This window comes from Squalius cephalus, assembly GCF_949319135.1.
Source record: "Squalius cephalus genome assembly, chromosome: 4".
NCBI lineage: Eukaryota > Metazoa > Chordata > Actinopteri > Cypriniformes > Leuciscidae > Squalius > Squalius cephalus.
Window position 1 is genome coordinate 10,858,970 of NC_137125.1, and position 15,352 is coordinate 10,874,321.

At 38.4% G+C, this 15,352-nt stretch overlaps 1 protein-coding gene across 1 annotated transcript; it reads left to right on the plus strand.

The window, feature by feature from the left end:
* Positions 1-706: 706 nt before the first annotated feature.
* On the plus strand, positions 707-11,484 carry LOC307157277 (uncharacterized protein). Its single transcript, XM_079869154.1, has 3 exons — positions 707-774; positions 1,196-1,389; positions 10,216-11,484. Exons 2-3 carry the CDS (start codon positions 1,269-1,271, stop codon positions 11,319-11,321), a joined length of 1,227 nt encoding a protein of 408 aa, XP_079725280.1. The 5' UTR covers positions 707-774; positions 1,196-1,268; the 3' UTR covers positions 11,322-11,484.
* The last annotated feature ends 3,868 nt before the right edge of the window (positions 11,485-15,352 follow it).

Here is a 15,352-nt window from a genome sequence, read left to right on the forward strand (position 1 = left end):
TTCATCATGATCAGGCCAAAACTGAACTCAGCAGAATAGATATCAGGATCCTGCCACCCCAGAGCCAGTCAAGTCAACCACTGTCATCTTTCAGTCAATTCCAGCGTCTTGAGTCTGCCGAGTTAATCTCTGTCATCCCAGAATCAGCCAAGTGTACTCCTGTTATTTCTCCTACTTCATCTAAACCAAACTTTCTCAAACTTTTTTGGGGCCATGGACCACTTATAAGGTAGAACATTTTTCAAGGACCCCTCATAATTAGCCTATAACAGCGATTAAACCCAAGGTTAGTGTGTGGGTGGGAGTAATGAACACATTATAATTGTTTTATTGCATAACTCCATTTTTATGCACTTTTTAATAACATTGTTTTTTTCGAGTTGGTGGCCCTACAAATTTTTTAATTAGAGTGTCATACCTTTATTGTTTTTGATAAACTCTTAAAAAAACAAAACATCAAACTAAATTTGGTTTGTTATTGAAAAAAGTTCTTCTCGAACCCCTTAAATTGTTTCTGCACAGAAACATTAGTTTAGCCATTTACAGAATCTCGCATATTAGATGTAGTTCAGATATCACTGATCAACATTCATTTAAATATGTATTTCACCAAGAATTCAACTCTGAACGCCGCTGATACATGTTTTATTATTTGTGTGAGAATTGCACATTTCTGATTTTAGTGTGTGAACAGGACTTTTATTTTGGAGTGGAGGTATGACGTCACAAGGCAGCGCCGATCTCCTGCATCTGTTGTGATTCTGCTGAAGAAAGGTTTGTGTTTTAAGCTTTTAAAGTGTTTAAATCAATGCAAAGTGGTTAGGCAATTTCAAAATCGTTTTTACAAGCTATGCCAAATAAATTATTTTTTTGTCTCTTGCCGGTCTTCTGTTGGTCAAACAACACAAACGTGTGATGACAAATTTTACTAAGTGTATATCTATGTAATCTACAAATCAATAAATGTTGCATAGAATTTCTAATTCATATGAACCTAATGTGTGATCATGTAATAATTTGTAATACTATTCTGAGTATTTTATGAGTTTTTAGTCTAATCAGATCATTTAAGTCCATTAACTCTCTCTCTGACTGACTCTCTTACCAGTGAACTGAACTAGATCTGATTGAGACACACTCAGAGAATTAGTTTGCATTTATTTTTCTTTCTGGTAATTATTCTCATCTTAAATAGGACAAAGTGTTCATAAACAGAAGAAAAACTCATGGTGTAGCAACTGAGATCCACGTGACACACTATTATTAAGATGGCTTTTATAAAAGAGGAGATTGAAGACATGAAGATGGAGTTTATTAAAGAGGAGAATGAAGACGTGAAGATTGAAGAAACATTCAGTGTGAAACAAGAAGAAACTGAGGAACAAACAGGTCAGTTTCATTCTCAAAGCTGAACTCAGTCATTTGACCCTTATTAAAAAGTCCAGCTCTACAGAAATGAGTGATATAATTTTGAAGAGTGTCCTAATTAAAGTGGTTTTATTTGACATTGAGCGGGTCGCCTCGGAAGATCCGACTTCCATTTTGGACATGCTTTATTTCAAGAATTTTTTTGAGTAACATTAAAATCAATATCTACTTCTTTTTATGTAAAGATATATTTATTGGGAATGTATATAAAAGTCTGATATATGTAAATGCACTTGGAGTATTAGCACATTCCCTTTTCTCATCGTAACAATTCACAAGAACATGAAAGAGAAAAAAACAATATATTAAGTAAATGAAATGGACAATTATTGAGCACGGTTAAACATACAAATACAATAATAAAAGACAAGTCGTAAATAAAAATAACAAAGTCTAGAAGTAAAACAATAAAAAGATAATAATAATACATAAATTAGTCAGTCATCAGTGTCTAACAGGGGTAAGGCATCAAGAAAAGGGCTCTCAGCACTGGAACCGTTTCACAGCTTGTATCAGACTGTCATGGCGCTCAAGCAAATCCACCATATTTTTTACAAATACTACCCAGATAGCAAATAGTAATTGAAACTATGTTAAATCAACATCCTGCTGTCAACGATAAAGTCATTGAGTCATTGAATCAGAGATCAACAGAATTTCAATGGTATTTCGATTACAATGGATATTGAAACAATGTTGAAATCCCAGCATATCAACAAAACTTCAATGGTGTTTTAGTATACCACAGGTTTAATCTGAAGGTCTGTAATTTTAATATAATATTAAAAACATTATTATTAGGCTATAATCCTGCTTTATCGACAGCCAGGATGGGCTAGCAAAATATAGAAAATAGAAACTATACCTTTAGGCTATAACCTAGACTAGCACAAATGACACCCCACGCATTCTTTAAAAATTAAACAATCATTTTTATTGTATTATTTCATTTTTTTTTCTTTTAACGTGCTAACTCCTGCTGCGTCTGTCTTCCAGCTCCTCCCGCTCAGTCTGGGGCGTAGCGCAGCCACTTCTGTACAGCTTGAGCGAAGTCATAGGTGTTTGCCGTTGTAAGACGTTGAGTCAAGGCATCTAGAATACAAGTAAAAGTATGCTACTGTGATTTAGTCAATGATTTGTTCAATCAAGCTGTCGTCAAGGATTGGGAGCAGAACATGGCACGAACACAGTACACATAGGAAAGTCAAATACACACACGCATATAACGCAGTGGCAGGCGCATATCCGTGACTGGTCGAGTGGCAGCTCCACCTGCCACGCAAAGATTTTACCCCCTCTCTCATCTTGCCATCTCATAGTTAGGTAAATCATTTTATATTTCTGGGTAGAAACGCATTTTTGTTGAGGCTGTATAAGACGGACTACATTCAAAGAACTTTTCAAAACTGCCCAATATGTTCATGGATGTATTCGAATTAAAGGGAGGCAAAAAGGATTAGCTTGCAGTGACATCTTTCATAAGGACAATTTATGAGGCCAAGTGACTCTAAAAAAAATCATGTTTATTATTTTATTAAATCAGAACTAATTGTTGACTCAACAAATTAAATATAAATAACTGGATACTTATAACTAATTAAATAGTAAATGTATTGATTAGAGTTACCATAGACAAAAGATTTTTCTGGTTGACTACATTGCACATTCATTTCTGCTTAAATACTGGGTGCATGGAGGAATATGCATAAATCTCACCGCAAAAAGAGGCTAATAATAAGGCTATGTCTTTAAAATTAACGAGGCATTTTAATTGTTTCTAAATGAAGTATGTGGGGCCCCCCTTGACGCCAGGCCTGGTTGTCAGGCGCTGTATAATAACAGTGCGCGCGTGGCACTGTTATTATACAGAAAAGGTGCAGAAGATCATCAAAAATCGTGATATCGCATAAGCACTAGTATAAAACGACTGTTATCATTTCTGAAAACAAACACAATGGAGTTACAAAACTGTATCGCACGCATATCGCAGGCCTGCTCGAGGATTATTCATATTTTGGATTTGTAGGCTATTACGACGAGATGGTCTAATCGGCATTTCCAGTTAACGTTACAACTCGAGACAGTTCTGCATTGAATAAAGTAAAGGTAAACCATGTCTTTTGTGTAATTCTGGCCTGCCGCGGTCACTGCTGTGGGTATAGCGCTAGATAGAGCACTATGCTAGCGTTGGTTCCGCCGGTGTTCTCCGGCGGTCAGAGAAATAGCGGTGCTGTGTTAATAGATTTCACGACACTAGCAATGGGTACAGACATGTATTTTGAGCTAGCTGTCACAAAAATAGACTGGACCAATGAGGTTTTGCTAACTTTATAACCTAGAAGAGAACCACATAGTACTTTTGGCAGATTTTGACACATTGGTAAAACAAAAATCTATTTCAGTGACTGCAGCACTGCGTCGGTTACTACATTAACCATCATGTTAACGATCAACCTAACAGTATTTGATTTGGTACAATTCATTCATATCGAACATTAAGCAAGCTTACCTGTACGCTTGTGCCAAGGTCCAGAAATGAGCTGTGTCCGGTGCAGTACGTTGGTGTTGATCTCCCGGTCAACCAAAAATCGATGGATTTTCAATCATATTTCCCGGTCAACTATATATCGATGCATTTTCAATCATATTTCCCGGTCAACTATATGCCGATGACTCTTCAACAACAGCGTCGTTTCCCGGTCAACTATAAATCATTGACTTTCAACCATAATGATGATTCAGATGGAAAAACAATGTTTAACCCTCTGGGGTCTAAGGTGTTTTTGGGGTCCTTGAGATGTTCTGACATGCCCTGACATTTTTGCTTTTTTCAGTTGCTTATAAACATATTAATGGAAAAGGTGTAAATTCACTCTATATAGCACAAACAGGGCTACCATCATATGTGAGCACCATGCATGTACATGTTTGTATTTTTAAGAGAATAATGTTTATGCATGGTTATTGAAAAAACTAAAAACTAAAGTTTCTGAAATAAGGCCATAAAACACATTCTAAATATGTGTCAATAAGACTTTTGACTAATGGATGTCATCGCCTAGAGTTCTTCAAAATGATGTGAAAATCATCCTGCCTAATCATTCACATAAAACGATACATTGATTTAAATTTTGCAAAACACTTTCTGTCTGGAAAGGCAATATGCGGAGTGGGCCTCCTGGTTCGCACCTGGAGACAATGGGGCCCGCATACTTAATGAGCCATTCATTCAGGTGTGTCACAAGAAAGAATGCAAGAGCAACAGTTGGAAGCATCTCATGTTTTTTTTATTTTTCCACAAATTGTGCTTGCAAATTGGCCTATAATATCAAAAGGAAAACATGTCTAGTAATTGTGCAGTTAATTCTCATACTGTATTTTCAGTTTTGGAATATTTATCCTCTCCCCAAATTTGTCACTAATAAAACACAATAAAAAATTATTTTAAAGAAAAGGCTTATATTTACCTTTTAATAGTTTGTTTACATCTACCTTGTATTTTTTTTTTTTTATTACAAAGGTTACAATTACAACAACAATTCAAGTGTAATCTTTCTTTGTAAAAACTAAAGTATACATTTTATCATACATATTTCAAAGTTAAGGATTCATTACTTGAATATAGCCTAGGCTACATTGGAATAAACACTATAACATATTATTTGATTATTTTTGACAAACCATACTATATTTAACATATGAGCAAAAATTGGCAAACAAAAACTTATTTGAGGTGGCAGATATTTTACAGTAAAAATGTATAATCTATCCAAAACTAATCAATGAAATGTTGTCTTTCATATGTCTGTAACATAGTAACTTTCGTTTTTATTATAAGAAATATAAATGTTAATTTGCAGTTTAATACGTTGCTTATACAAATACATTTTATTTCAACATATTTCACTCGATTTTTACTCAGTAGCCTATAGCAATACAGTTTGCTAAAAGCGAAACATTCACAGACAGAAACGATTCAAATTTAAACCGTCTTTTACCAGTTGTGGTAAACAGCGGCATCTCTGCCGTTCATTCATTCATTCATGCACAGAAACGCGTCGCACTTGAGAATGAAAAAAAAACTTACTACATTATTCCATAGCCTCGGATCTGTTGCTCCTCGTACTTCTGAGGTAAATTTTCCATTATAGTATTATTCCTCACAGCGCTGCGAGACTGTGTAAACAAGTACAATGATCTGATGTGTTTTCTCGAGCTGATGGGGGCGTTCACAGTTTGTCTGGATTGCCTCAGACATTTGCGTTTGAATAGCACGCGCTCTCCGTGGGCGGGGTCACATTACATCTGAATGAGCTCTAATTAGCTCGACTGGAATCGCTCTCTTTTAATGCAGATTTCACAAGATGAGAATATTTGTTTTTTATATAAATTACTTCAATTAAAAGAAGAGAATTCAAGCTTCATGCCTGTGTGTCTGTATGTCTGTTTGACTGAGTATTCGCTGAGTTATGGTCCATTTTCGGACGCGTTTCAGAATGAACTACACTGACAGAGAGAAAGCAGAACTCGCATCATGTTTATTTTTCTTTATTTGGCGAAAAGCACAACACTTTGTTTTTATTGTGAGTATACACAAAAATAATACACATTTAACAGAATCAATTGATGTATAACACAAGCATATAAGATAAAAAGTAATATTTTATTTTATTTATTTGTTTTAACTGATAAGGAAAAAAACGAGCCTATCGCGCCGGCGCGATAGCCGACCTCAGGGGGTTATTCAATGTTGGCTTGCTGTCTGGGTAATGTTTTACGCAATGCACTAATTAGCAATTAACATGGGGGAGTGGCTCAGAACTAGTGTTGCTTTCGTCAATGAAAATTATGACTAAATGTCGTCAACAAACCTTTATCACCTGACAAAAACGAGACACTACGTAAATGCTGGTCATGTGACGATGAATATAATTAAATGTATAATGCAATATTGTTGACGAATAAAAACTGAGTCTAAATGTGGTTTACAAAATAAAAACTATGCTAAAATGTCTCTTCATTTTCATTGACCAAAACGAGATGAGACGAAATGTTATAACGTCACGACAAATGAGAGAGTTGTGTGTGAGCCCATAAATTTAATCTTTGTCGGCGTTGAATTCTGGTTTGTGATCTGGTCACCCAATTATTAGCGAATTTAACAATATTCCATTAGTTATTCTATATAGAAAGCTTGAAATATCTACTTTTAAACAAAACAATTCAAAAGGAAAAGAAATCTACTATACTCTCTGCTTATGTAGGCTAATCCGTATGAAATGTGTAGTTCTCACTGCGAAGATAACAAGTCAGCATCGTCAACTTCATCTTTGCAGCCCGACATTGACACAGAAAACACTAGTTTTTTAATAAATAATTAAAATGTCTCATTGATATATTTGACACATTCATAATCATTACTTTTGCCGGTTCTTTGTGACAGCTATTATGTGCGTTATTGGTAGCGTAACCCTCCGGTTACATGAACACGTCACCACATTAGCACCTTAAAACATGGAGATTTTATTTTAGAGAATAATCGCACAACCTGTTCAATATTCTATTATCATATATAAATATGATATATAAAAGGTTGTAAGATAAGACTCCATCTCATAATTCTTTGGTTTTTACCACGCATTTGATCTAAAAAGGTCAAAGGATTGTGATCTGTGTAAACTATGATGGGACCACAAATTGAGCTCAAGTAGACCTCAAAATGTTGAACAGCCAACACAGGGGCTAAAGCCTCTTTTTCAATAGTCGAATAAGCCTGCTTATGGCGATTACATTTTTTAGAAAAATAGCTAACCGGATGTTCAATTCCATCAGCATCTTCCTGTAAAAGAGCTGCGCTATAGCACCATAAGCACTGGCATTAACTGCAAGAAGAAACAGTTTCTTAAAATCAGGTGCAACGAGTACAGGAGCATTGGCTAACAGGGCTTTCACATTATCAAAAGCACTCTGGCATTGTTCTGACCTGAAATGGTTTCTTTGGACTCAATAAATCAGTCAAAGGAGTAACTACACTGGCAAAATTCTGACAAAACCCTCGATAGTACCCTACCATTCCCAGGAATCTACGGAGTTCAAGACGGGTACAAGGTGTAGGGAAACTACTAATAGCATCATCTTTAGCGTTGATTGGTTTTACACAACCCCATCCAACCACCTTACCCAAATATGTCAAGGTGGCTTTTCCAAACTCGCACTTGGCAAGGTTAATTGTTAGATTGGCTTTGGACAGACGTACAAGAAGTTATTTCATTTGGTCAAGATGTTCGGACCAGAAAGAACTAAACAATACAACATCGTCTAAGTAAGCCTTGCATCCTGACAACCCAGACAGTACTTGATTTACCAATCGCTGAAACGTAGCGGGAGCATTTCTGACCCCAAAAGGCATAACGGTGTACTGCAGGAACCTATCTGGTGTAACAAAAGCAGACAATTCCTTACCACGAGATGTCAAAGGCACTTGCCAATAGCCTTTCAAAAGGCTGAATTTGCTGACAAACTGTGCAGAGCCAACACAATCCACACAATCATCAATTCTAGGTAAGGCGTAACAATCAGGTTTTGTCAGTGTATTAAGCTTCCAGTAGTCACGATAATAATTATCGGGATACAAGGAGAGCGCCAAGATCTTAAACTGGGTTCTGCTAAATTATGAGCAAGTAACTTACCTCTTTCTGAAGCAACCCCCTTTTTACAGGGTCGATATGCATGTTGTTTTACAGGTTGAGCCATACCAACGTCAATGTCATGCTCAATGTCACGAGTTCGGGTAGGGACATAAGAAAAGAGAGAGGAAAATGAACTTAACAACTTAATAATATCCGTCTTCTCTGATTGAGACAAATAAGCAGTCAAATTAGCAAGAAGTTCAGAATTGTGGAGTCGCCCTTCCTCTACTCCTCGAGAAGGACGTTAATTTCATCCGTAGCTATTGGACCCGAATTTTCCACCATCTTCTCAGATACCTCTGAAGTGCTCTGACCAACAGTTGCAGTAGTTGACACAATATCAACAGACAGAGAAGTCACAAGAGTCATATAAGGTTTTAATCAATTAATATGACAAACCTATAGTTTCTTTCGGCGGTCAGGCGTGTTTAATAGATAGTTGTTATTGGGAAAACATTTTGCATTCGTATAAGGTCCAATAAACCTAGCCTGGAAAGGACTAGTCAAAACTGGTAACAATGCCAGAGTCGGAAACGAAAACTACTTGCATAATCTAAAACATTTTCCGGCGAAACAAAAGTCTTCCATTCATCTGCCAAGACAGCAATAGGGCCCATGACAGTGTGTCCAAACACTAACTCATTAGGACTGAAACCTATGCTCTCTTCTACGACTTCACGGATAGCTAATAACATCCAAGGAAGTCCCTCTTCCCAGTCACAGTCAAGTTCAACAAAATAAGATCTCAAAAGTGACTTAAGAGTCTGATGGAATCTTTCTAGCACCCCCTGACTCTGAGGATGATAAACACTTGATGTTATGTGTGACTTTAAGTTGTCGAGACATGAAGTTTGACCCTCCATCAGACTGAAACATTTTCTGAATGCCTTTAAAATCGATTTAGTAGTAATGGATCTCAAGGGGTAGGCTGCAGGACAGTAAGTAAATAAGCATGTCCAGCCTTAGATCGTGGTAAAAGACCAACGCAATCAATTATCAAATGTTCAAAAGGAGTTGTGACACGCAGTAATAGGCTATAAAGGAGCCAACGGAATTTTCTGGTTTGGCTTCCCGGTCATTTGACATGTATGACAGGAGCGTATATAATTAATCAAATCACATTTGACCCTAGGTCAATAGAATTCTCTCAAAACCCTGTCATAGGCGTTTCGTACACCCATATGACCAGCGACGCCCTCATGAGACAGCTGCAGGATGGCTTGATGAAAAGAAACAGGAACCACAATTTGGATCCTAGGATCTAGTAAAATGTCAGAACGCATAGGTTGTTTTTAATCAGTTCTGGTCACCTCCTTCTTCATTCACCAAAGAAAACAGATCTTGGAGGGTGCAGTGTAGAGGAACTTCCATAAACCCCATCTCAAACCCTCTAACCAATACATGAGTTCCAGTAGCAATACTATCAGACAAAGGCAGAAGTCCTTCCAAAAACAAAAACTGCGAGGCTCCCGTATCTCGATGGACACAAACAGGAACAGTCTTCTCAGAGCTAGGCAAAGACAGAAGGTCCCTTCTGTAAGAAATGGTGCATAATCATTATGACTCTTAACATTCTCCACCTCAGAGATATATTTCTGCATTTTCACAAATTGAGCAAGACTATGGCTATTCTCTATTCTCTAAGGACGCTTTCACACTAGCACTTTTGGTGCGCACCCGGGTTTGAATGACATCAGATTTCGGTTCGTTTGGATGATGTGAACGCTGTCTTACGAACTCGGGTGCGCACCTGCGAACCGTACTCGAGTCTTATAATTTAATTAAATAATTAAATAAAACAAATACAAAATGAAAGTAAAAGACAGCAGCCCCTCACGGACGACTGCTGTCACAATAAAACAAAACACAACTCAAACTCAGGCCTGTTCCTGTCTCGCTCTTCACTGTCGTCGCTCCTCCTTTATGCTTACGCTCCTCCGTGAGAGATACCGTTCTCTCAAGGCCTTCGGCCTCATCCTGCTTGCCACAAGGATCTAGGATACATGTTTTTGGTTTTGATGCCTTAAATGTGTTAATGTCTTGATGTCTGTTGTTTTGTGGCATTAAACTTTGGTTAACTTGTATTTGTCTCTTTTAGATCTGACGGCATTTAAATTGGAAAGTGAAATGGAAGAGAAGGATCAGTATGGGAAACATCATGATTGCAAAAATGGAGAAAAATCTTTTAGTTGCTCACAGACTGAAAAGATTTCCTTACAAAAAGTCCCTCAAAAGACTGGAAAGAGTTTCACTGAAAAACGAAACAAAGTCCATATGAAAATTCATACTGGAGCAAAGCCATTCAAATGTAATCAGTGTGAAAAGAGTTTCACAAGAAAAAGCGGCCGTAACAGACATGTAAAAATTCACACTGGAGAGAAGCCTTACAGCTGCCAACTGTGTGGAAAGAGCTTTACAGAAAAGGGACATCTTAGAATCCACATGAGTATTCACACTGGAGAGAAGCCTTTTACCTGCAAATTGTGTGGAAAGAGCTTCACTGATAAACGAAACATTAAAGTCCACATGAGAATTCACACTGGAGAGAAGGCTTACACCTGCCAACAGTGTGGAAAGAGCTTCACTCAAAAAGGACATCTTAAAGGCCACATGAGAATTCACACTGGAGAGAAGGCTTACACCTGCCAACAGTGTGGAAAGAGTTTCACTCAAAAAGAACATCTTAAAGGCCACATGAGAATTCACACTGGAGAGAAGCCTTTTAATTGCAAATTGTGTGGAAAGAGCTTCACTAATAAAGGAAACCTTAAAAAACACACAAGAATTCACAATGGAGGGAAGCCTTTTACCTGCAAATTGTGTGGAAAGAGCTTCACTGATAAACGAAACATTAAAGTCCACATGAGAATTCACACTGGAGAGAAGCCTTACACTTGCCAACAGTGTGAAAAGAGTTTCACTCAAAAAGGACATCTTAAAGGCCACATGATAATTCACTCTGGAGAGAAGCCTTTTACCTGCAAATTGTGTGGAAAGAGCTTCACTGATAAAGGAAACCTTAAAAAACACACACGAATTCACAATGGAGAGAAGGCGTTCACCTGCCAACAGTGTGGAAAGAGTTTCACTCAAAAAGAACATCTTAAAGGCCACATGAGAATTCACACTGGAGGGGTAAGACTTTCTACTGCCAAGAGTGTGGAAAAAGTTTCACTCCAAAAGGAAACCTTAATGTCCACATGAGAATTCACAACGGAGAGAAGCCTGTAAGCCCACGCTCAATCGGCCCAATGGAGGCATCCAATCAGCGGGGAAGGTCTCTGCATGTTACTGTCTTTTCTCATGGCAAAGTAATTTGATTAAATGAAATACATTTTCTCATGTGAATTCTCTCATTATTTCATCTGACTCCATAAATGAAAAGGTTTTAATGATATTTGTGCATCATTAAATGTGAGCGAATGTTTGACGATTCTTTTTAACTCTTTACTGAAAATAATGTCTGTTAGAGTCCATTAGAATAAAATCAATGTTTACAATTTATTATGTCAGGTAAATGTATCAGGTCAATTTCATAGAATTTCAAAGAATCTTCTCATTTCATGAGAAGATTCAATACCTTGACATTTTTAAATACATGATGCGAAGTGTTTTGCTTACACTTCGCATCACGGGCTGATCTGGGTTACAGAATCGCCCTGATCCTCTTGTTGCATTTCATTATATAGACAGAAACTTCTTTCACATGGAAACATCTGCTACAATGGGAATTTACATTCAGAGTTGACAGCTTTTGGGAGTTGTGTTGATATGCAATGAATAAACTGTAATACTTGAGGAGACCAGCAGAGGGAACTAGCAAGAGATAGGATGCAGGGGGTGAGCATGTGAAGAAGACAGTTCTTGTTGTGATGATATTGGTTCGGACATTAAAGTTTGAGCACAAGCTCAATGAGCAATAATATCAAGTTTTATTTATTCTGACACAAACAACACATGGTACCAGGAGTAAACCGATTTGTCAAGCTTCAGTTTAACACGTAAAATGGATGTTTTGAAGCCTCCGGAGGGACTTAAACTGGTGGGTAATGTGGACAGTAATTGGCGGTCTTTTAAGCAACAATTTCAGTTGTATATGGCTTCCATAGGACTGGACAATAAACCTGACGCCAGGAAGATTGCTTTACTACTTACAGTAGCGGGCCCCAAGCCATTGAAGTATTTAATACATTCGAGTTTGGCGAAGGTGAAGACAAAGAAAAGTACGACACCGTACTGGAAAAATTCAGTGCATACTGCTCTCCACAAAAGAACATCGTGTATGAAAGGTATGTGTTCCGGTCACGGATGCAACTGCACGACGAAACTTTTGATTGCTTTGTGACTGATTTGAAGCTTAAAGCGCAGTCATGTGATTTTGGAGACCTGAAAGATTCTATGATCCGCGATCAGATAGTCTATGGAATCCAAGATAAAAGGATAAGGGAGAGGCTTTTAAGGGATGCTAAACTGACTCTGGAAGAAGCAGAGAGACTGTGTCATGCAAGTGAATTAGCCCAACAGCATGCAAAGACGTTTAATGAAGTGAATGCCACGGCAGTACATGACAGTGCCAATGTAGCTGTCATAAAAAATAAGACGAGAAAGTTTACTCCACAAAAGAAGAACAGAGAAGATTTAGCAGCATATTTCTGCAAACGTTGTGGTAGCAGACATGAGCCCCGGCAGTGCCCTGCCTATGGCAAAAGATGTTCGAAATGCAATGGAAAAAAACATTTTGCAAGACAATGCTTATCAAAAGACAAGCCCAAGTCAGTGAGGCTAGTTGAAGATACTGACCTGAGTGAGACTTTCTTTGTTGGCATGGTGTCATCTGACGATGTAAAAAATGATACCACAGAGGAAAATGTTAAACACTTGGAAAATGAGGATACATGGATTGTGTCATTGCCAATTAATGGCGCTTTAGTGGCACTAAGGATTGACACAGGCGCACAAGCAAACTTGATAAGCATGACAGAGATAAAGGACATGAAAGAAAAGCCTAAAATAACCAAGAAACCAGTGCAACTGAAAGACTACAATGGAAAAGACATAGAAAGCAAAGGCCAGTGCAGACTGAGAGTAACGGTAAAGGACAAAAGCCACAATGTACTGTTCTTTGTTGTACCTGAGGGCCGAGAGTCACTGATCCGGTGGTGTATCTTCAAAGAAATTGAACCTGGTAAGAAGAGTCTACCACATCAACTGCTCAGAAGCAGTAACTGCTCACACAGGAACAGTTAAGGCCATTATGCATCGTTACTCTGACGTTTTTAAAGGACTAGGATGCCTTCCGTGCACATACAAAATCAAACTCAAAGAGGATGCAACTCCAGTTATCCATGCTCCAAGGCGAGTTCCAGCTCCACTTCGAGAGCGCCTCAAAAAGGAACTGGAAAGGATGTGTCAGTTAAAAGTCATCACAAAAGTAGAAGAACCGACAGAGTGGGTCAACTCAATGGTATGCGTTGACAAAAAGAATGCAAGAAAAGAACTGAGAATATGCATGGATCCAGGAGATTTAAATCAAAACATAAAACGTGAGCACTACCAGATACCAAAACGGGAGGAAATTGCAAGTGAGATGGCAGGAGCGAAGTATTTCTCCAAGCTAGATGCAGCACAGGGTTTCTGGCAAATCAAGCTGGACGACGAGAGCTCAAGATTCTGCACATTCAATACACCTTTTGGGAGGTATAGATTCCTGAGAATGCCGTTTGGCATAATATCAGCATCTGAAATATATCATAGAGCAATGGACAATATGCTAGAGGGCCTAGAAGGGGTTCGTTGCTATGTAGATGATGTGGTGATCTGGGGATCCACGCTACTTGAGCACAATGAAAGGCTGACAAAAGTGTTCCAAAGGGTGCGTGAAAATGGAATAAAGTTAAACCGTGCTAAATGCCAATTCGGTGTGCAAGAAATAACATTTCTTGGAGACAAACTTTCTTCTCAAGGGATAGAGCCTGATGAAAATAAAATAAAAGCCATTTTGGGCATGCCGCGACCCACAGACAAAAAAGGGGTGCTCAGAATAATGGGGATGATCAATTTTATTGGAAAGTTTATTCCCAACCTATCAGTGAAAACATCAGCATTGAGAGAACTTCTCCATGACTCCAATGAGTTCAAGTGGACATCGAGAAATGAGCGAGAATGGAATGCTCTAAAGATAACACTGACAAATGCACCCGTGCTTGCATATTACGATCCCAACAAAAGGCAGAAGATTTCAACAAATGCGTCGAAGGACGGACTTGGAGCTGTCTTGTTGCAGGCAGAAGGAGATAGCTGGAAGCCAGTTGCTTACGCTTCTAGATCCATGACTAAGACTGAAACAAGATACGCTCAAATTGAGAAAGAATGTCTTGGACTAGCTTATGGATTACAAATCTTTCATTGCTATGTCTATGGGCTTCCAACATTCACAGTTGAGACAGATCATCGCCCCCTTGTGGCAATCATAAAAAAAAGTCTCAATGAGATGTCACCGAGGATACAGCGGCTCATCATGAAACTGCAACGGTATGACTTCGAGCTTATATACACACCAGGCAAGCACTTAGTGCTGGCAGATGCGCTATCACGAGCACCAGAGATGAGTACTGCTTGCTCCACTGAAAATGACATTGAAAATCATGTCAACATGATCGTTGAGTCTCTACCTGTATCTCACGTTAAAGCAAAAGAGATTAGTGACGAAACATTCAAAGACAAAGAGCTACAAACAATGATGGAAAACATTCACAGTGGCTGGCCCAAGGGGTCCTGTCAGAAATATTATCACATTAGATCAGAACTAAGTGTCGCAAATGGACTGTTATTGAGAGACAGTAGAATTGTCATTCCACACAGCCTGAGGCCAGAGATACTTTGTAGGATACACGAGGGGCATCTTGGCATTGAGAAATGTAAAAGGAGAGCCAGGAACGCCGTGTATTGGCCAGGAATCAACAAAGAAATTGAAAACATGATAGGAAAATGTGAAACCTGCAACAAGTACCAGAGCAAACAGGCAAGGGAGCCTATGTTGGTGTAAGATCTTCCCATTTCTCCTTGGGAGAAAGTTGGAACAGATTTGTTTCACTGTAATGGTAAAGACTATCTGCTAGTGATAGACTACTATTCAAACTTTCCTGAAATTGCTCTACTCACCAGTGCAACATCCAACAGTGTCATTACTCATGTCAAGTCCATTTTTGCCCGGCATGGGATACCAGAGACTGTAG